Source organism: Lupinus angustifolius, chromosome LG14 (assembly GCF_001865875.1).
Source record: "Lupinus angustifolius cultivar Tanjil chromosome LG14, LupAngTanjil_v1.0, whole genome shotgun sequence".
NCBI lineage: Eukaryota > Viridiplantae > Streptophyta > Magnoliopsida > Fabales > Fabaceae > Lupinus > Lupinus angustifolius.
The window spans coordinates 2,675,044-2,698,967 of NC_032022.1; the positions used below are offsets into that span (position 1 = coordinate 2,675,044).

General features: G+C 34.3%; 2 protein-coding genes across 5 annotated transcripts; one reads left to right on the forward strand and one right to left on the reverse strand.

Moving 5' to 3' along the window:
* LOC109326902 (thioredoxin-like protein AAED1, chloroplastic) lies at positions 471–17,120 on the forward strand. Of its 4 annotated transcripts, XR_002105294.1 has the most exons (7): positions 471–949; positions 1,034–1,078; positions 1,164–1,223; positions 1,342–1,437; positions 1,701–1,832; positions 1,882–1,941; positions 17,111–17,120. XR_002105294.1 is itself a non-coding variant. In XM_019559794.1 (5 exons), exons 1-5 carry the CDS (start codon positions 509–511, stop codon positions 1,818–1,820), a joined length of 762 nt encoding a protein of 253 aa, XP_019415339.1. In that variant the 5' UTR covers positions 472–508; the 3' UTR covers positions 1,821–1,866. The 4 variants fall into 4 exon arrangements, 3 of the variants coding, with proteins under 3 accessions (XP_019415341.1, XP_019415340.1, XP_019415339.1); XM_019559794.1 differs by lacking the exons at positions 1,882–1,941; positions 17,111–17,120 and having other exon boundaries at positions 472–949; positions 1,701–1,866; XM_019559796.1 differs by lacking the exons at positions 1,164–1,223; positions 1,882–1,941; positions 17,111–17,120 and having other exon boundaries at positions 1,701–1,866.
* On the reverse strand, positions 10,348–15,624 carry LOC109326901 (preprotein translocase subunit SECY, chloroplastic). The gene is made up of 9 exons (XM_019559792.1): positions 15,385–15,624; positions 13,828–13,985; positions 13,350–13,735; positions 12,597–12,896; positions 12,427–12,516; positions 12,163–12,286; positions 11,629–11,792; positions 10,559–10,785; positions 10,348–10,473 (listed from the first exon to the last, which is right to left on the reverse strand). Exons 1-8 carry the CDS (start codon positions 15,558–15,560, stop codon positions 10,561–10,563), a joined length of 1,623 nt encoding a protein of 540 aa, XP_019415337.1. The 5' UTR covers positions 15,561–15,624; the 3' UTR covers positions 10,348–10,473; positions 10,559–10,560.

A 23,924-nucleotide genomic window follows, 5' to 3' on the forward strand; every position in this document is an offset into this window, starting at 1 on the left:
AACCAATTCCTATAAGCATGTTATAAATAACACAGTGAATATTAGTTTGCCACAAGAGCATTGCCCTCTACGAAGGAGGGGAAGGGGAAAATTCACTAAAATTTGTGACGTGTCACATTGTATGATTATGCAAAAATCATCATTTATTTATCATTCCATCTAAATTCCATTGGGGACAATATTAGCTACATAAGCAGCATTTGGGTAGAAAGATAACATAAGTATGTATTTAGCCGATGTTTTAAGCAATGAATAATGATTTTGTTTACCACTCAGATAATGGTTTAGTGTTGTAAGACTTGTTTAAAGAAAGGATTTGTTTAAAGAAAGTTTGTTAAAAAAGGGGATAATATCGGGGTCTCTGGGATGGAGAAGAAGAGGGAATTTGTTTGGCTGATCTGTGCACACGTTTCACGGTAATTGTGTGGCATCCACAGTGGAACCATGCCTACCCTTGTTCTTGTTACAAGTGGAACCGTAATCCTAAGTCCTAACCCATCCATCCATTATGACAGCAACAATAGCAGCATCATCGTTGATCATCACATCTCTCCCTCCTTCTCATCCTCCTCGGCATTCCTCAATTTATAATCACAATTACTCATCTCCCAAATCCAAATTCATTCTCTCCAACTCAAAGCCTTTATTTGTTGCTACTGCTGTTACCCATAATAATAATAATAGTCCAACAAGTATCATGGATGATCTTGGCGACGTCACAATTTTCCGGGCTTCCGGTGAGGCCGTGACCTTCAAAAGTCTTATGTGGGATGAAGAAGTAGGAGATGGTTTCACTGTGGTGGCCTTACTGAGGCACTTTGGATGCCCTTGCTGTTGGGAATTGGCTTCAACCTTGAAAGAATCCAAAGCAAGGTTTGATTCAGCTGGTGTCAAACTCATTGCTGTTGGTGTTGGTACTCCCACTAAAGCCCGTATCCTTGCTCAACGTGTATGACTTCACCATTTCTCCTTATATTTTTATTTGTTCATTCTTTTCATTTCAAAATTCATAATTTCATATTCTATTCTTCAGTTACCATTTCCCATGGATTGTCTCTATGCAGATCCTGACCGCAAGGTACCTTGTCAGTGCCACATTGAATATTCAATTAATTGTATGTATATATGGATGTTTGTGTATATTAACCAATTCTTCCTTTCAGGCATATAATGTTTTGAACCTCTATTATGGATTCGGCCGTACCTTCTTCAACCCAGCTAGTGTATGTGTGTGTCCGTTTGTTTAAATTTGTGAGATCATTATTTTAAATACCCTTTGTGCTGAACGAGAAACCTAAGAAAGAAATTAATTCCAAGGCAACTCCACTTTGTCCCTAACAGACAAAGGTGTTTTCAAGATTTGATGCTCTTCGGAAAGCTGTGAAGAACTATACAATTGAAGCCACTCCAGATGATACAAGTGGCGTGCTGCAGCAGGTTTGATACAATAATATTAATCTTGTAAACTTGTAACAAACTGCTTATAAGCCGTGATTTGTTGAAGAAAATATAAAGAAGTTAAAAATATAATTAATAATTATTTTTATGACCATTCATAGTTTATGAAATCATGGTACATGGAGAGACTAGTATTATGGGATATAACATTAACATATGTTGTATACTTTACAACTTGCATTTCCTCCTAAATTGATCAATCCTTAATATTTGATATTTGATATTTGATATTTGATGTACAGGGTGGGATGTTTGTATTTAGAGGCAAGCAGCTTTTGTATGCAAGGAAAGACGAAGGGACAGGTGACCATGCCCCCTTAGATGATATTTTTGATGTCTGCTGCAAAGCTCCTGTTTCCTAAAACTACTTCACAAAATTTTAAATTTAACATGTGTTATTATAGGCCAGCAGTAATCTTATACATGCCTACATAATATAGGTTATGAATATGATTAACAATTGTATACTAAAATATTCTAAAAGTAATCACCTGAGCCCACTTACCTATCAGAAAGTAAAACAAAGTGATCGTTATCGGGATCTTGTAAGGCATTTGCTAGTAGCCACCTTTCACCTGACACCACCTACATCAGATGATTATTAGAGCCGTTTACTAGAAACCACAGATCATTGGACACAACTCATAATTACACTTGCTATTACCATTGCTACTATCTGAAACAAGTAATTGGACTTAATAATACATTGATAAATCATTTGGGGGTAAAACTAAGTAATGAAAACATCAAACATCGCTGAAGCATTCTCAAAAATAAACTACATGGGTCAAAATGGGTTTTTAAGTTACCAATGAAAAATATTGGCATCCCAGATGGACAGGTTGACGTAGAGCTTACTAGAACGTCACGGGGCCGTTCGCAAGAGTTTACAGAAAGCATATTTGGACTTACGAGAACATCTTATTTGAATAAACGATTAATTAAGTTGTTTACCCAAACACACATGTCAACACATGATCTCAAGTCAATAATAACTCTACTTCCCTAAGGAAAATCACAAGTTCAAAGGAGGTTTTGGTTTCAAATATATTTGGGTCCTCTAAAGTGGGAGGTTCAATTTGATGTTACGTTACTTCAGAAAAAGGTAAGGACTAAGGAAAAGTCGCATACATTTAATTTTATCTAAAAAGGATATGAGTAAAACTGAATTTCAATAGGAAAAAGAAAACGTCGACTACATTAAAATAATGATTTTCGCTCAGAGCATAAACATATAGATGAAACAATTTTCATAAACTGAACAATTAGAAGACAGGTAATGCACCTAATCACTACGGATGTCCCGATTAACAAAATAGCGGCTCTCGTGAACTGGTTTAGTCTTAGACGCATGCACATAAACAGAGAACTTGCCTTCGTGACCCTGCCAGAAAAGAAAGAGCATTCTCCATGTAAATACACAAGAAAAAACAACCTCATTCTGAAATAAAGACAACCAACCAATGGAATTACAAATACAAACTAAAATCATTCTACAATACATTTATCAAGAATTTATGAGTAAAACATTCCACATCTTGTGCTGTCTATATATTTTAAGGCTCAAAAACCAAACCTAAATAATACTTTCAATCAATTAAGCATCCAAAGAACATCTCCTAGGGTTTAGGGTTTAGGGCTTAGGGCTTAGGACTTAGGGCTTAGGGGTCAGCGGTCAGGGTCCAGGGTTTAGATGGGTTTAGTGGTTTAGGTGTTAGGGTTTAGGGTGGTAGTGTTTAGGGTTTAGGGTTTAGGGTTCAAGGTCCAGGGTCCAGAGTCCAGGGTCCAGGGTCCAGGGTCCACGGTCCACAGTCCAGGTTCCAGGGTCCAGGGTCCACGGTCCAGGGTATAGGGTCCAGGGTCTAAGGTCCAGGGTTTAGGTTTTAGTTGGTTTTAGTGGTTTATGGTTTAGGGTTTAGGGCAGTGTTATTAGAATCGGACCAGACCGGACAGTCCGACCGGTCTGACCGCTGACCGGACTTGAAAACGGTTCTGGTTTGCTGTCTTAACCGAATGAGAGTTGAACCGGTTTGAACTGGAAAAAATCCGGTCCGACCATGTTAAATCCGGTTAAACCGAATTAACTCTGGAAGTAAACCGGACGGCTCACTTAAAAATAAAAAAATGGGACAATATTCTAATATTTGGTTTTACTACGATCCAAAAAGATAAAGAGATATTATTTCAATATAATTATACACAATTATTAATTATATAAAGTTTTACATTTATATATAACTATTTATTTATAAATAAAAATTATTAATTATGTACGAAATCACCCGGTCAGACCAGACGGTTTAACCGTTTAAACCGGTTAAACCTAATACGGGACCTCTGCCGGTTTGACGTCTGGCTCGGGTTTCACAACACTGAGAATAAATGTAAAACTTTATATAATTAATAATTATGTATAATTATATTGAAATAATATCTCTTTATCTTTTTTGGACCGTAGTAAAACAAAATATTAGAATATTGTCCCATTTTTTTTATTTTTAAGTGAGCCGTCCAGTTTACTTCCCGAGTTAATCTGGTTTAACCGGATTTAACATGGTCGGACCGGATTTTTCCGGTTCAAAGCGGTTCAACTCTCATTCGGTTAAGACAGCAAACCAGAACCGTTTTCAAGTCCGGTCAGCGGTCAGACCGGTCGGACCGTCCGGTTCGGTCTGATTCTAATAACACTGTTTATTCTTTAATACCAACCTTCCTTAAGGAAGAAGTTTGGTTTGTTAATAAAATGAACTCGTAAAGGAGTAAATAAATAAAAGGTCACTTAAATTTATTATTTTTTTGTTCTTTAAGTATTTATTTGTATCTAACAACTAACTATTCATCAATTTTATATATTAGAATACCATTAAACCGGTGTTGGAATTTATTCCATAAAATCGAGATGGTATTCAAAGGTGCTAAAAAATTATGCAATAGTTAATTGCTTCGATACCATTATACTGGTGTTATAATTTATTCTAACAAAGCCGAGATGAGACAAAGAATGAATGATTTATTTACATGATTATTAAAGAAGTAAGTTGTAACTGGAATATTCTTGAAACCATTATACCGATGTTGGAATTTATTTCAACAAAGCCGAGATGGGGAACAAAGAGTAAAATCGAGTTCTCTTACTTAATCAAACAAAAGGAACATAACAAAAATGAGAGTATTAATCTTTCAACAAATTGACACTGCTGTCAGGACGATTTGTTGAGAGGAGAAAACTCCCAACAAAACACCGAAACTACCCTTTCAACAGTAGTCGTCACATATCCGCCATTTCCCCGATGGTTTTTTGACCAACACCACTTTTTCCAACCAAGTGGTGTAAGTAACTTCTCGGATGTACCCGACTTGAAGAAGTTCAAAGACCTTTCAGGTAACCTCTATTGTTCTTTTAGTACCCACTTTTCTTCTTTTTTGTGAAACCATATTTGCTCTACGTTGGGTGTAATCGGTGGCAGATGATTTAGGTATCATTTCCTGGCTTGTTGGAGGCAGACCAAGCAAAAAGGTCTTTGTTGGCTTTCAAACAGTCAACCAACCTGAATTTTTGGATTTCTGTGATGGTGTTGCCAATGTAAACCAGGTTGTCCTTTTATGGTCCTAGTTGTAAGGGAGTCATTTCTCCTTCCAATTGAGGTTAGAAATCTTCTTTATCTGCTCTGTCATCCAATTCAACTAAATGGACGCCAATTTGTCGTTTAGTTGAGGGTGGTCCTTTCCTTGTGGGCTGACTTGGCCGAAGGCTCATGTGGTAGCAGCTTTGGGCACTATGTTGATCTCCTTTAATTGTGCATACCTACAGGTCGAAGGATAGGAATTTCAAACATAAGTGTGGTGTTGATACCACTACTTCAAGACGATTTAAGGTTGGCCGGCCAAGAATGGCGTTATAAGCGGACTTGTAGTCAATGACAAAGAATTTGGCTTGAATAGTCCGTGTCAAATATTTTTTGGTGATAGTCAACCAGACATCCACATATCCTCGTGGGGTAATTCCTTGACTTGAGAAACCTACCAATTGGCCATTGTATGGTAGCAAATCTCGATCAGTCAACTCCATTTTGTCAAATAAATCTTGAAACATGATATTTGCTTAACTGTCCTGGTCGACGAAAAGTCTTCTAACTTTCTTAATGTTCAGTTTAGTTGTGATGACCAAAGGATCCTCATGTCCTCGGACGACATCTTCATAATCTCGATCGTCAAATGAGATTGGAGGTGCACTTTTATTTTCTTCTTGTTGGCGGGTGTTTCTGGTGCTAGCGTGCATAACCTCTTGGACATATCGCTTCTAAGCTGCTCTTGAAGTGCCTCCTGTAGCGAAACCTCCAGAAATGGTATTGATATCAACTGGGCTTCTTTGTCGTTGGTTGTTGGAACGTTACGTGTCTACCTGGTCCCTGTTTAGAGTGTGCTCCCATTGATTTCTTGGGGGGAACGTCTCCTTGGGGGACTGAGTCGGTCGGCATGATGGTGGTCGTACAGGACGTGGTCAAGGGATGCTCGGGTGGGATGGGTTTCTTCCAAGTTAATGAACTGTTGAGCCTTGGATCAGAGCTCTTCCATCATAAGATCAACATATTTGCCCAATTCTTGTCTGAAAATGCCATTTTGCAAGCTTGTGACCAAGATATGCACCGCCACATTGGGACTTAGGGTGTAGACCTTCATGACCTATGTATTTAGTCGATCTAGGTATGCATGGAGGGGTTCGTGTTGTCCTTGCCAAATACCGGACAAGGTGTACGAAGACCTCGACTGTTCTTTGCTCGCCGTAAACTGGACATTGAATCTGTGAGCCAAATATATACACTGGTTTATGATGTTTGCTGGTAACCGAGTAAACCACTACAGGGAAGCGTGTTTCAAAGTGAGGGGGAAAGCCTGACACATGATAGGGTCGGTCGCCCCATGAAATACCATAGTCGCCTTGAAGGCTTCCAGGTGGTCTTGTGGGTCGGATGTTCCATCATACTGATCAATGTTGCTTGGGTGGATTAAGAGTTTGGGTAAAAGAGAGGACATAATTATCTCGGTGATGGGGTGTTTGGCCCTCAAGGTATTATAGTCGGATGGATGGTTGGTGTGTGTTGTTTTTGTATTTAGGGGGTTGTGGGTATAGGTCAGATTCTGCAGCGGAGTCGACACAGTGGTCATCGGCAATTGGTCGTGGGGCACTGTTGCTTGATTTGGGTTTTTGTTGACGGAGTTCAGCTAATACTTGGACTTGTTGTTGGATGATTTGGCCTTAAGTTTGGATCATTTGTAGGATTTGGCCTTTATAGCCTAACATATATTTTTCTAAAACTTTTGATACTATTTCTAATTACTAATTATTATTAACTAACTCATATTTTTTAGTGATATTTTCAATGGAGCATACATAATTGCATCCTTTACTCCATGAAATATTGCAATATGATTAATGTTAAGACTACAGAAGTAAAATAGAAATAAGTCAAATAAAATCACAGACCAATCAATAAACTAAAAATCCAAAATCTAATATAATCAAAGTTTAAAAAAAATATAATTCATAAATTGTTACCTAGAAGATGAAATGGAATTGTAAAGTTAGAATTCGCCAAATAGTAATTTACCTGGATGAATATTTTTCTGTGGGGACATTTCTTTATATAGTGTGATTTTAAGGTTGAGACATGTCTTGCTCTAGTTACAAAACTTTGAAAAATTATTTTCTATTCACGGCCACGTTCTCAAAACTTTGTTTTTTCCAACTAATATACGACAGAAGGGCAATTTGATTAAACATTATCTTTTCCTTTTGCTTTTAAAACGTTCTCATTTGACTAAATGTTGTTGAATTTTTATCTTTTTGTTTATTGTTCTATTTACATGATTCAGAAGATATTGTAACTAAACAAAAATATTACATAGTATTTAACAGATTTCTCTAAAATAATGTCAAGAAATCATCGTAATAGAAATTCAGTCTATATACGTTAATGTCATTTTGTTTTTGGTTTGTATTAGAATTAAGCCCATTTAATTAACTAATTGTCATTTCTTCTCATTATAATAGAAATATTACATATAATATTTTTTTGGTTTCTCACATATATCCTCACACTGAAGGCAATCTTGTCCGAATCGAAAACATCCATAGGTATGTGGGGTTAACCCTCCCAGTAGGTATTTTTTCATCCACAAGACTCGAACCCAAGACCAACACTCGTTTGTAGATAATATGGTATGTTACAAAAGGTCATTGCTTTCCTAAGATGAAAATCCCGTTAAATGGCAAATATTTATAACACTTGAAAAAAATTCGTTTACCTGAATGTTAACCAAAAAAATATACTATATGAAATGAGTATTTATATAAGGAATATGAACAAATCATCCTATTTTTGGAGGACGTAATTAGAATGCAAGACAATAACCAAAGGCATATGAGGAATCATGATGAATAAATATGTAAAGGATTTGGTGGGAAAATGTTGCCAAGGATAATCTTAAAAGTTAAAACACTCTCATTATATTTATTAAGATAAGATTTAACTTCTCTCTTTTCAACTATGTAAAATCCTAATCTTCTTTGGTTGGCTTTTTGAAAAACTGAAAAGGGTAATCCAAAATATTTGGAGGATTTTCACTTTATTGGTTGCATTGGATGCATTTAAATCTTTAATACGTTGATGCTAATTAAACTTTCAACTATTTTATTATTTAATCTATTTTTTCTAACAATTGCTATTTTTAACATGAATGCTAATGAATTATTATTCGGGTCATATTTCAGTCTATGGTCCAATGAAGCAATCATTTTTAGAAACTGGTTATGAAACATCATAAGAATCTCGTGTGTTCATGGGAAATGATGCCCATATAACTTTTAAAGAAATGTGATTACTTATTTTTATTGTTAATTTTGCTTCATAAAAATATGTGATTGCATATACTTTATCAATATTTTTTGTGCACATCAAGAATGTTTTTAATAATTGATAGCTGAAAATTAATTTCATTTCTAAGCATAGAGATCAATTGAATAGATTTTGTCTTTATAAACAAAACATTTTTCATTTATTAGAGTTTTCGAACATCATGTTTAAAAAATCTTATCAAATCTGATCTCAAGTTTTGACATATCGAATAGAGACAAATTTTACAAAATCTTTTCTTGAATTAATATTTAGAAAATGTATAAATGATAAGGAGCATCCATAACTTTTTTGATCCACCAATATTGTTTTGCAGTAAAAACAAAATTTCTCTTTGACTACAAAGTAGTGACTTAATGATTGAAGGTCACTATCAGAGCCAAGTTAAAGATTATGCCTAAAAATTGAGTGTCCACAACAATGAGAGGTTATAAATCAATGATGTTGTTGATCAATTTAAACACTTCAATTAAAATTTTAATGACCAAACTGATTTAGAGACTGTGCAATGGTAGCACCAGGTATAATATGTATTTTGAGTACCACAATGTTCATGGATAATTTATTATAATGGCATGTATTGCTAATATTAATTGAAATAGAAGTCACAATGGCAATGGAGATGCTGATGACCATAATCAATGTCACATTAATAATGGGCAATGACTCATTGTGAAGGCCCATATAACTCGATTGAATGTGAGTACTTAATTTTGTTTAGCATTTTTTACGAAAATAGAAAAATTCCAAATAATAAAAAATGACATTGTAGTCATTTTTGTGGTTTCAATCAAATAATTATTTGTATCTATTTGTAAGTACTATAAAAAAATTCTGATTTTATTGAGTCATTCTTGATTATTTTTGAAAAAGAGTATGATTGTCATTTTAAAATTAAATAATATTTTTACCAGACGAAATATTTTTGTAATATGAAAAAATATTTTTAACATGAAGATAATACATTTTAAATGTCAAATGGACCAATTTTATCATTTGTGACTATTCGATTCTTAATTAAAAGTTATAAAACTTTTATTTACAAGTAGTTTTTAATTAATTCATTAATTTAGAAAACAATTAATAAAATTCTTAGTTATTCAACAGTTTTATTTTAATTAAATAATTAGTCTTTAATATAAACCTTAGAGAACTCTAATATAAATAGCAGAGAAAAAAAGGTCAGTAAATAGAGAAGGGAAAAGGAGAGGGAATCAGTGGAAAAAAGGAGATTAGTAGCAAAAAAAACTAGAAAAAAATCCAAAAAGGATAGAAAGAGAAAATTCTAAGAAAAAGTGGCTTAAAAGTTTGTACCTTGCCGGAATCATTGCAAAATTATTGGTCTCATGTCCCACCCTGCGTTGTTTTGTTTTCTTCGGCGTTATAGTAACCTCGGCCAGACTACAAGTGATAATAAAATGGTATTAATGCATATAGACGTGGATGCTCTGCCATCTTCTCCCACGATAGGGGCTATTCACAGCCGATAAATAATAGATGATATAGTGTAAAAAACTCGTATAGTCTCGGTACATACATTTTATTGGGTGAATATATACCAAGGATATCATCATCAATCTATAGTTTGGTGAAATCTACCATGTATGCTCTGAGCAATGGCTTTCTGACCACCTTCCATAGAGAAGCATGAATGAAATAAACAAAATATTGTGCTAAGTGAAGTGTGTCTTTCACAATGCACTTGTTTTATTGCACTTCTTTGTTGTCATCAAAACTTCAGCAACAGCTGCATTCAAACTTTGCACCAATTTGCCCTGGTAACACTAATTACCTTTGTGGCTGTAAAGAGGCATAGTGAACATTATTAATATGCAGCTTCCAATAACAACTTTAGTTCAATGCTACCAATAAATTCTTGATATATATGATATAATAGGATAGAAACATCTCCATTGTGATAACTGAAGTGCAACAAGTTTCTGTGTCCATTTCATTTGATTGCTAACCCAGTCACTGAACAAACAAATTGATGGATTTTCATTCATCTTTACTACTGCAAATAAATTAAGTTGCTGCTCTACAACATTATTTACATGCCGACATAAAATGGCATATCTGGTAATGTATAGCACAGACGGTGAGTCTTTTAACTCGCATTTGAACATCCCTTTGAGAAAAATTATGTAACTAAATCTCTAGTTTTGTGAACCACCAATCTTTTTAACGGTCAATACTTGTCGACGTCATAGAACTCAATGTTCTTGTACTTTTGGGATATGATCTCAGCTTGAACTTTTCTTGCTGTGTCTGTTGCACAACCAACAAGAATAAGAATAGACGTTCCAGCAAATCCCCGGAATGCAGTCAAGTGTGTGGTCTGCTCAACAACAGATGGACCCGCAGCCAAGATAGCCAAAAATGTTGAACCCAGAACAGATATTCGACTAAGAACCTGCACCATATACCGAAGGGCATAAAATGAATCCAAGAGTACCATAACTAGTATGAACGGTTTCAATTTAAAACTTAAAAAGCAGTTCAGACCACATTAAACATGAGAAAATTGTATAAAGAAGCATGAGAAGTGCTACGCTGCAGTTAAGATTACAAACAACTTGCTGCTTTTGCTTGGTTTGTTATAGTCTACAATACTTTGATTGATGTGCATGTATTTATTTACTAATAAATGTAGTGTTAAATACTATCACTCAGAAATATTTTTGTAAATTTCTGGGGAATAATTCTTAGTTTGTAAGTGAAGGTTGGAGTTAATCACAAAGTAAAACTGTAAATCAAAGTGTCGGGTGATCACCTTTTAAGATCGGAGCCAAGGGAGGATAGAAATGTGAAAAGGACTGTATGATAGCTATATGAAGATTAATAGTGTGAGAGAAGTATAAGAGAAACCGAACGATTTACTTATTTTGCAGTTCAAGGATAGAATATTCATTCAGTACTCACAAGAAATCCAACAAGCTGAACTCGTTCACAACTAGGACAGATGCAAAGCACAATGCATACAAGTTTCAACTTTGACTTTCGGCATTATATAGGTAGAAATAATAAGAAAATTGAGAATTGTGCAGCAGAAAAGATTGTGAGGAATTTCTGCCAACTAAGATGGTAAGAATCATTTATATTAGTTTCATTTCTAACATATTCTGGCTAAAGTAATAAACACAAACTTTAAAGTTTATGGCATACAAGAGTATAATTATATATAGAATAATGTTAAAAAGAAAAGGATGAGGTATAATAATAATTAAGAAAATCAGGGTGGAATTGAAGAACATACTGTTTTGATAAATGTAGATGTACTTCTGCCTGGTCTGACAAGTGGAATTGAAGCACCTTGACGTTTCAATTGTTCACTCAAATCATCGGGGTCCAATTGTAGGAAAGTGTAGTAGTAATTGAAGAAGGCGATCAAAAGGATGTTAAATGGAAGATAGAAGGAACCTGTTAGGAATATTCAGTTTAGTAATAAACATCAATGTATCATGATGCAAAAAATTTAACAGAAATAGAACACGATGAGGTTTCTTTTCAACAACGTACGGCAACAGCTAGACCTTAATTTCTTAAGACATCATTCTTGTCAGAAGTTTTAAAATCTCAATTTCATAATGCCACCATATGGATGAGTTGTATATTGGTCAAATACACAAGATCAACACGGGAATTCACGACCATACATTTCATGCAAAAATCATGTCGTAAAAAATTAGAGTGATAAATCAACTACATATCCCCTGGAATATCATCAGGACCAAGCATGTCAGGCAAATATCATGTCTTAAAGAATTCAAGTGATAAATCAACTACATACCCCCGGGATTTAAAGCCAAGGCAGCATTCTTCAGTGCACTTACACCAGTGAAGCGTGCTAAAGTACCAGGAAGAGCTAATGATGATGTAGAAAATATGATGGGCATTACTCCAGAACTATTTACCTGCCAAAGTAGAAGATACACATTCTCAAATGACGAGGTTTAATGTACTGAATTTCACGAATAATTAAATACATCAGATAATTAGATGGCAGAGACAACAGGAACATAAAACAAGAAGTTTTGGAAAGAGCGGAGAGGACCTTAAATGGTAAGTAAGCGGATTTTTCAAGTCCCCTGCTTTTGCTGGTGAATCTTGAAGCATAGTTCAGAGGAATTTTTCTCTCTGCTTCCTGAAAGCCATTGTTGAGATCAACATCTATTTGTTTTCCCAAAATACATCTATTTGTTTAACAGTCGAAATGAGATTTACCTGAACATAGACAATACCAACAACCAATAGAATGAAGGACAGAATTATGGTAACAAGTCCAACGTAGTTAGCATCCTTTAATGCTTGTGAAATTACCCTACCAAAAGAAGCTGGCAAATAGGAGATAATGTTTGTGAATATCAAAAGAGAGGTGCCATTTCCGAGTTTTAGGTCTGTGATTCGTTCACCGATGTATGTCGTAAATACAGACCCAAGAGTCAATAAGACAATTGAAGAAAGAGCCCACTCTGTACTGAAGTCATTGACATAGGGACGTAGGAAGAGGACTTGACCAATTGCCTGAAATGAAAAATGTAGAACAAACACAGAATTATAACAGATAAAGCCCAGTTGGTAATAAGCAATCACAACGGAACACATGCCAAAAGCACATAAGTATTAACAACACCGATCTTTAGATAATAGAGAAGAATCTCCATTTAATGTCCTCCGAGATCCAAGTGGACTACAATGACTGAGCTTCAGTAAGTGCTACTTCTCTCTAATTAAAAGTTACATTATTTTCTGCCTACTAATTTTCTCGTCATAAAGTTAAAGATAACAAGACTAATCATTCTTGCAAGTTTTCTTCATCACATTCTCCTTTTGATAATCATGTAAGCCCTTCATATGTGTCTATATAAAAGAAATTTGATTCTATTGAAGTGAATCTAGTCCCATTTACTTTTTTAAAAGAATAATCTCATAATCCCAAACAAAAGCTTGTCATAGATTTCGCAGTGTAATTATGACCTGTACAATGGCAAATCCAACTGAAGCATATCGAGTGTACTGAAGAATTTTCTTTCTTCCAGCTTCACCTTCTTTTTTCTGAAGATCTTGCAGCTTGGGATATATTTGTGCAAGAAGCTGGAAAACAATCTGTGCATTGATGAAGGGAACGATACCAAGCGAACATATCCCAAGTCTACCAATTCCTCCTCCGGAAAATGAGTCCAGAGTGCTTAATAAACTATTTTGGTCCAAATTCCCAACAAATGCCTCCCTATTAACCCCACCTAGAGGTATGTACACACCGAGCCGGGACAAGGCAAGAAACCCTAAAAGCTTGAGAAATTTTCCAGGGAGGGGACCTTTAAAGAAGTCACCAAAATCAATTGAACTGTCCTCTATTGCAGCTGCCAATACCAAAATATACTAATCACTTGCTAAGAAATAGAAATTTGATCAATATCTCAACTTCATTAGAGGATAAAGTCAAGAATAAAACCTGCTGCTCCTCGAGAGGTGTTAGGTCTTTCCTTTTCTGTATTTGAAGCACTCTCAAATGTTTGCGAAAACAAGGAGACCAGACTTTCCCAGGTAGAATTCAGAGCAGAAGATAAATCCGAGTTAATATCCAAGGGATCAAAATTTGCCACGTCATAGCTGCATAGAGTTTGGATCAATAAGTGGCGAAAGAAAAAATTACAACCAACAATGAAAGGGAAGAAGAAAATATATATTGAAGATTCCTCTCTAAGAAAAGATCAGAGACAATTGACTACATAGACAGAAAGAGTTTTATACAACTCAATGCAACATAAGTTACATTAACCAATCATTAAGATCATGCGATAAATTTCCTTCACATCATTTATAGGAAAAGCAATCAGAACAATGTAAAAAAATATTAGCTAGGTTTCCCACCCAATATGATATTTTCTCTGTTAAATCTGCTTCATCAACTCTTTACGATATGGTGAACCATAATGCATCCCTAGTTGTTAAAGATATCTCAGCATGTGTTGGCTCACTTTTAATACAAACAGTTAGCAATTTTAAAAGGAAACAAACTAAGTAGCAGGTACTATAGAACTGGCAGATTGCCAATGAGCAAAACTGAAAGTCATTTTACATGATCCGCCATTTAAATTATCACCCAAATTACAGTGGATGGAACATGGTTTTAAACGTAGTACACAACAGCAGCTGGAGCCACAATAATACGGTCCTGGATTTTGGTACTCTCTTGTGATTGCATCACGACCACAATTGCGGCTGCAATGGCCACATTTTGCCACAATTGTCTTCAATTGACCGCAACTGTATATTAAAATCCTGGCAGGAAATGATCACTCATAACTGGATGAGCATTGGGCAGTATATTCAGGAAGTACTCATGGCTATCCTGTTGGCCTATCATATCCTGGAGGAGGGGGGGGGGTTAGAAATGAGTCGGATAGGATAGTGCAGTTTTTGCCCTTTGCCCTTACATCCTTACGGTTACACCTGAACAACACTGTCACTACCACACCAATGCGATGATTATCTGGTGCAAACCAACAAGACCTTTTCCTGCTCTCATTCCTATCCACTCCTTATCTTATCCTGGCCATAAAACTGACCCTAAGTTCTTTAACTTAACCCAACAAGTGAAGGATTTGGCTCCCTTAAACTTTAGAGGATAAAGAGCAAACTTAACCATTGATTGGGAAAAACAATTGATATTATGATAAGTTACATGCACATATATAACACATTATGGAGTTATTAAAATCTCAACCAATGACTTTTGGATCAATAAATATAATTCCTCAATTTACACTCTAAAGTGTACCCTTGCTTTATATGAGCTCAACCAATAAATAAACTAAACTATTTCTTTGGAGCCCCTCAATAGAAAACTTGTAAAAAAATCAGAATCAAAATTTCCATGAAGTGACACAAGCTCAACTTCAGAACTAAAAAAAACATAGATTAGAAAGTAAAGTGGTCCTAACCCAATTGAGGTAGTTATTGAATATCCCCAAATATTGAAGAAAGAAACGATTTTGGAATCATTTACCTGGTAGTAGAGAGATTGGGTTGATTCCAAGAGTGAGTAGTGTTGGGTCTTCTTTGTACAGAGAAACTGGCTTGGCAAATGGGAAAAGTTCTGAGTGTTTTTGAGGGTTTTGTGTTGAAACGATTAAGCAAGAAACAAAGGGGAGAAGAAGAAGCTTCAGTGATTGTTATCAACATTATTATCCACAAAACTCAAGTCACTTTGTGGAAGAAGAACACTATACTTGAGTCTCAAAGCAAAATACGGGAATAAATAAAAATACACTAAAATATGAATTATATTTTTAATTCAGAAGTCTTAATTAACATCACATATCAATTATCTCTAGTAGAGGCTAAATAATCCCTAAAACAAAAATTTGTTATTGTGTATCTTAAAAAGATAAATATCAATAATTGTTTAATGTTTTTTTTTATTATCGACGATATTTTATTACCTTTTTAGATAAGTACTTAATTCTTTTAAGATGTGTTTTTCAATAAGTGTCGATCTCAATATAGAGAGACCTTTATTGGTAAAGTGTTCCTGGATGTTAATGAGTAAGGCATTGAATCTGCATGTAGAATTAATAATATCATTCAGCTTAGTCTTTAATATAAAAAAACATAAATTTAGTCTATAACTTTAATAGTCGTTAGTCAATTTCTATTATGTACCAAAAAAAAGTTCAATTAAATCTAATTAAACTTCTCATCTACCTAAAATATCGTTTAATCTTGTAAAATATAAATTCAACGTAAGATTTTGCAATATTTCAAGGAATAGATTGATGGATTAAAAAATATGTTTAATCTAATATTTCATATTTTAAATTTTGCAATTTAAGATTATGAGTTTGGTGTGATGGTAGTACTGTTGTGTTGGTGGAGCAATTATACTATCGGTGTTGTTGTGGTGTTATTTTTATTTTTGTTGTTGTGGTATTATTTTTATTTTTGTTATCGGTGAATATTATTAACATTGAATTAACTATTTGGATGTGTATCATTCTAAATATTTAGAGTAGGCTTCTTGATTTTTATTTTGTTATTTTGAAATAAGTATTTTTTTTAATGGTTTTATATGAATTTGACAGTTTCAAAATGTATTATACTTGTTATTTTTTAATTTAAAAGTCAAATAAAATTGGACCAAAACCACTTATAATTTTTGAATTGGATTGGATTAAGGTATTAATGTAAACCAACTGAAAGAAACGACACATTATTTTTGTCTTCGTATCAGATGACTTTTTTATGTAAAAACTTATTCAAATACATCTCTGAACACCCAAAGAGTTAGTCACATGATTACATACTTACATGGTTCTCTATGAGCCTACCTACTTATTACATACTTTTTTGTCTTTATAAAACAAATTTTGTAATAATAATATAAAAAGTGATAAATTATATGTATGAGAAACCATTAGGGGTGTTCAAATCCATATCAATCCAAGTATAAACAATTAACTTTAATTTCACCACATTCAAGCCTTAAAATTTTCTTATTCATTAATTAGGTCAGTATGTTAATATATTTAAATTTTAACCTTTAATTTTTTAATCTACACCATTATTTAATAGTTTCTCCCTTCTTTCCAACACATGACACCCTCACGTTTTCTCACATTTTTTAATAGATCCTTTTTTCATTGTGCTCCGAACAAGCATGTCCACAATTAGTGATGAAAACTAAAATCAAAAAACGTTTTCTCTCACTCAAATTAATTCATAATAAAGGATAGTCACTAAGTGGTTCATCCTAAATCTAGAGCAACACCTTTATCACTTTCATAATTTCAAACTTTCAACATGTGCTATGAATAATATATGTTTCATCACAGTTAGAATATTCATCTCACAATAAAATATTAACCATAAATGAAATACATAATATCATCCATTAAATTGAGTCACACAAATTTCAACTTTGTGCTAATCAGTTGGAAAAAAAAACAAGTTTTTTTTAACTAGACAAAGGAGAATTGAAAAGCTTAAATAGTGGTCTGTAGTTTGGAATTTCGAATGTAATGAAATTATAAAAATTGAAGAAAAAGGAGAAATAGGAGGGAATTGAAATGGTTATTCGTGAGTTGTTTTTCTTCTTCCCATTGATTTTGGTGAGAGAGTTAAATGTAAGAATTTATTATAGGGCTCAAGTAGAATATTAAAGGGGAGGGGAAGATTGTATGGTGAGAATGGAGGAGCCAAGATATATTTCTCTCGCTGATTATTGAATATGTGATTGGTTGCTTGAAATTTTCCTCTATCTCAGAGAAGAATAGTCTTCTCCTACTATTGTTATTTTTTTATCATATTTTTAAATAAATAAATCAATGGTGTAGATTAAAAAATTAAAGGTCAAATTTCATTGTTAAATAAGTTAACAAATATCTAACAGAATGACATATTTTTTAAATGAGAGAAGTTTAAGGCTGAATTGAGATGAAATTAAAGTTGATGGTTCATATTTGTAAAAGGTGTAAAGTTTATGGATTATATACATTTTCCTTTCTTTTTTTTTTAAAACTGATTGGTCCAGTTTCGCTTCAGTTCCAACTATAGGAACCAGGTCGATCCAAACCATACTACATATATAGTACAATCACAATGAACGAAGAAATCAATGTCAATTGCATAATATGTTATGATCTTTGATATATTATTTTTTAAATGTATACAATAGTTGTTTTTTAAGGGTGTAAGTGATTCCGATTTAAAATGTGAAACTAGTTGGAACAAACCAAACCAGAATGTGGTCCGCTTCTATTTTGTGGTTCAATTGGTTTTTGAAAATTTAGGAATCGTTCAAAATGAACTCTATATTAAAGACAAGAGATAATGTTGTATTGTTGTTTGAATTCTTTAGCCAAACTTATGACTTAAATTACCAATTATGTGTGTGTGTTACTTTCCATTATCTTGTTGATTTGGAACTCATCTTCCAACTTTCGTGGTATTGAGTTTCAAACTTGCATATAACATAAATTGTTGTATATATTACTAACTATGAATTATACTATTCATTATGTTACTAATTGTGGATTGTGTTCTTATATATGTGATTATTCATTTTTTCTTTCTAAATTACATAATTGTTATATATATTACTAGCAAACAATTATGAGTTTCAATTTGTTTATCTATTTATGACTTATATTTTCCGATAATAAAAATTGTAATGTTTTTTTTTTCATTTTTTGGACAAAAAATGATTCATGAAATACATTTTCAACTTGAATACAAAATTTTAAAAAGAAATAGGAAAAACTCAAGTCTAAACCAATCCAAACTATTCATGATCGGTTCAATTGTTACAATAAAATTTACATTTAAATTGGGTGGTCGAACCATATTATTATATTAATTTTTTAGTTATCGTGTCTTTATATTATTATCACAAGATTTGTACCAAAAACAAAACCAAACATTTACACCCCTAGTTTGTTTGTTTAAATACACATGATGCTGAGAATAAAGTTGTGGACTTATGACATTATGTCTTTATTGTATATGTAAATATCATTGTGATAAGGTTGTGACAATATTAACATGAAATCATGTAAACTTGTCACCTTAAAGTGTATTAAATATAATATTTTAGTCATGTTTATGATTTTTGAAATGTATGTACAATGTCAATTTTTATATAAAAATGATCAAAAATTGTATTATAATATTTGGGTTGGAACAAATTGGATGTCTTAATGTAAATAAACTAGACTAAACTACAAGTTAATTATATGTTCAGATCAGATGATTTTTCCCTTAAAATTGATTCAAACTGACAATGAATACCCCTAGGAACCATATGTTTGCTACTTGCTTCGGTTCATACTAACGGGAAATTCAACATAATAACAATAAAAACTCTAATAGAGTATACACAATGGATAATAATTTCCCCAACTTGCTAGAATTTATGAGGAACAATAACAAATAATACAATAACTAAGAATACATAAGGGACACCAAAAATTTTAATGTGGAAAATCTTCTCAATATGAGAAGTAAAAACCAAGAGTACAAGTCAGTCAATCAAGCTCCACTATGATCAAAATAGGAATATAAGTGTGTCTCCAAAATATTGCACAAAACATGCTCAACAATACAACATAGAACATAGCAACAAGCTTGAAAATGAGAACATAAAGTTGTAGACAAAACCAGAAAAACAACCACTATTATAGCTAGTTTTCTACCACCTCATATGACTTCTCACTGATGCAACCGTTCAAAATAAAGTACCAAAAGCTGTGAATCTCTTGTCCAAATTTCAACCCGATCTAACAATGAACGAAGACGCAGTCACAAATTTCCCACAACTACTATGATTTCTCGTGGGTCGAGTTCATATGGGTTGAGTTCCTTTCTTTTCTCTCTCACTTTTATATTGTCTCCTTTTATCTAAATTGATTTCATACCCTTATCTCATCTGACCCTTATATATTAGATTAAGTGGGACAAGTGAGTTTTGCCTAATTGGGTTTTTCTCTACATAGGAAGGGAGCCCAAACCCAACAAATCTCCGCTTCACAACTATGTGGAAAGAATTGCTAAACCGAGAATCTCACAACAAGTTTCAAACTTCCACCTTGATAAGGACATAGTCATCATATCAACATCATTATCATTTGTATGAACTTTAGTCAGTTCCAACAACCTAGCATCCAAAGCATCACGTATCTAATGATACCTCACATCAATGTGTTTGGACCTACAATGAAAAGTTGAATTCTTCCCAAGATGAATTGCACTTTGACTATCACAAAATAACAAGTATTTGTCTCTGACAAAACTATGCTCCTGCAAGAATTTCTTCATCCAAAGCAATTCCTTGCATACTTCTGTAATGGCAATGAACTCTGCCTCAGTAGTGAACAATGAAACTCACTTTTGCAACCTAGATGGCCATGCCACAACTCCCCCTACAAACTTAATCAAGTAGCCTGAAGTGGACCTTTTGGAATCAATGTCTCGTGCCATATTAGAATTAGTATAGCCCACAAGAGTAAGTTTATCACCTCCAAAACAAAGCCTCAAACTAGCAGTACCACAAAGATACCTCAAAATCCATTTCACAACATTTCAATGCTCTCTACCTGGATTTGATAGAAATCTACTAACTATACCAACAACATGTGCAATATCTGGTCTTGTACATACTATTGCATACATCAAACTGTCCACAACAGATGCATAAGGAGCTCGTTGCATATCTGATTATTTAGCTTCATTTGAAGGACATTGTTTAGCACTCAACTTAAAATGAGTAGCAAGAAGAGTGCTTACCACCTTAGTATTTTACATCTAGAACTTTTGTAACACTCTCTTAATATAGTGTTCATGTGATATCCAATGTTTCTTTTCTTGTCTATCTCGCATGATTCTTATACCAAGAATCTGCTTAGCATCTCTCATGTCTTTCATGGAAAATGACTTGCCTAATTGCTTCTTTAACATGTCAATCATAGAAAGATTTTTCCCAACAATAGGCATGTCATCAACATACAATAACATGATGATAAAATCACCATCAACAAACATTTTAATGAAGATACCATGATGAGAAGTAGTCTTCTTGTAGCATTGCTCACACATAACAGACTCCAACTTCTTGTACCATTATCCTGGAGGTTGCTTCAAACTATATCGACTCTTTGTCAACCTACACACATACTCTTCTTTCCATTCAACAAGAAAACCACCAGGTTGTTTCATATAAATCTCTTCCTTCAAATCACCACGAAAGAAAACAATTTTTACATCCATTTTCTCTACCTCCAAATCAAGAGTAGCAGCCAAACTCAATACAATTCTAATGGATGACATCTTCACCACAGGAGAAAAAATCTTACTGAAATCAACACTCTTTCTGTGTCTGAAACCTTTAACCATTAATCTGGCTTTATACTTTGGAGATGTAGAATTACTTTCATGCTTCACCCTGTAAATCCACCTCTTTTCCAAAACTTTCTTCCCTTTTGGCAATTTGACCAAATCAAAAGTGTGATTATCATACAGGGACTTCATTTCCTCTTGCATTGCATCCAACCACTTCTTATTTTCTTCATTCTCCATGGCCCCATGATAATATTCATGTTCTCCTCCATCTGTCACAACATCATAGTCATGATAAGAGTATTTGGTAGATGGTTTCCTCTGCCTATTAGATATCCAAAGTTGAACTTGAAGTGGTTTAGGAGCATCACCAAGATTCTCGTCTTGTGACATCTCATGTTCATCTTCACCAATATCAATGGGAATATGTAACTCAACTTCAAGCTGCTGATCACCAACATAATCATGTTGCTCACCATTTTGAATGTTATTCTCAACTGTATCCAAATCATCTACATGCATCCAAATGGATCAATATCAGACAATCTACTATCTTCCTCAGGTGTAGTCTTCTTCATCTTATTGATGTCTTCAATGGTTTGGTCTTCCATGAACTTAACATCATGACTTCTAACAATCTTTTTCTCAATAAGATCATTCAACCTCTAGCCAAATTCATCTTCACCATAATCAATAAAGATGTACTGCCTTGTCTTCACATCCTACTTGGATCTTTCATCATTTGGAACATGCACAAATATCTTGCAACCAAAGAGTCGCAAATGATCATACTTGACATTCTTTCCAAACCAAATCTTGTCTGACACCTCAACATTGAAAGCAAATGCAGGACTAAGATTAATAACATGCACTACTGTGTACAAAGCCTCACCCCATAAATGTTTAGGTAATTTTTCTTCAGAAAGGATGCACCTAACTCTTTCAACCAAAGTCCTGTTCATCCTCTCCCCTAAGCCATTAAGCTGAGGAGTCTTAGGAGGAGTATTTTCATGACTAATACCTTGTTGTTTGCAGTAAATATCAAATGATCCATAATACTCATCACCATTGTCAGTACGAATGCATTTCAGCTTCTTGCCAGAATGTCTTTCAACCAAAACATGAAATTGTTTGAACTTTTCAAGCACTTGGTCCTTTGTCTTCAAAGAATAGACCCAAAGCTTCCTGGAACAATCATCAATAAAAGCAACAAAGTAAAGTGCACCACCAAATGACTTTACTTTCAATGGACCACAAACATCACTCTAACTTCCTTGAGGGATGATGCTTCTTAAAGGATACTCTGTTCTACTTGCCAGTCATGCAATGAGAACATTTCTCCAACTCTACACTCTTCAATCCCAGAAGTACATCCTTTTTGGCTAAACAATTCAACCATTTTTTTTACTGATATGACTGAGTTTACAGTGCCATAAAGAAGCCTCCATATCCATGGCATTTACACTTTCTTTAGCAACCAAAGCTTTTGTCCAATACAGTTTAGAAATTTTCTCCCCTGACCACAACCAAGTTACCTCTGGTGAGTATCCATTTTCCAGAAGCAAAGCGATTATCATAACCACCATCATCAAGCATCTGTACAAAGATCAAATTGAAACAAACATCTAGAGCATGTTTCACTCCTCTCAGCAACAACTGCACTCTCATGTTGGTATGCAAACAAATATCACCAATACCAACTACCTTTGACACACCATCATTACTCATCTTCAACACTCCAAAATCACTAGAAGTGTAAGATGTGAATAACTTCTTCCTTGGTGTAACATGCAGTGTAGCACCACTATCAATTATCCAGATACTCTCATCTGATACAAGATTAACCAAATCAGGTCACTGAGAATAATAAGATCGTCACAAGTAGCAGTAGTAACACGATCATCATCACCATGATTATTCTCGTTCTACTTGCCCTTCTTGTCTTTGTTCTCCCTTCTTCATTGAAAACAATTCTTCTATACGTGACATGCTTTGCGACAATAGTGACACTTCATATTCTTGTATCTAGACTTAGACTTACTTCTTCCCTTTTCTCTATCACCTTTTGGTTCATTTCTATGACTTTTCCCCCTGTTTTTAGTGACAAACACCTCAGAATGAGATGAAGTACCTGATAAGTGCCAAACATACCTAAAAATCATACACTTTTATGGCACTTATCTTAAGCATAATTGAGAAAAACCAACTTAAAACCATACTTTTTATATAAAATATCACAATTTGGTATATTTGTGTTTGTATTGCCTTTTTATGTATTTTGTAGGAAATAAAATGAAGAAAAGAAGAGAAAAGATTCATGGTCAAAAAGCAACAAAAGTCAAGAAAATCAAGGTGCTCAACCAGACAGTTGAGCGTGGAACAAGCCCCGCTGAGCTGACCTTGCCACCTGCTTGACCTGGACCAAACTACTCAACCAAGTAGTTGAGCGGACCTGCTTAGCCGCTCAGCCTAGCACCAGGCTAGGCCTGGCACGGTCAGAAATATGCTTGACACAGTCAGACACGAGCTTGGCACAAGACCAAGCTGCTGAACAAGCTGCTCAACGGTCCAACCAAGCTGCTCAGCGAAGAACCAGACTCCTGGCCAGATCAGCAAGCACCAAGCCACGTCTCAGTCAACACGGTCAGAAGCTGCTGAACAAGCAGCTCAGCGGTGAAGCAGGAGCACTGGGCGGTGCTTACCAGACTTGACTTAACC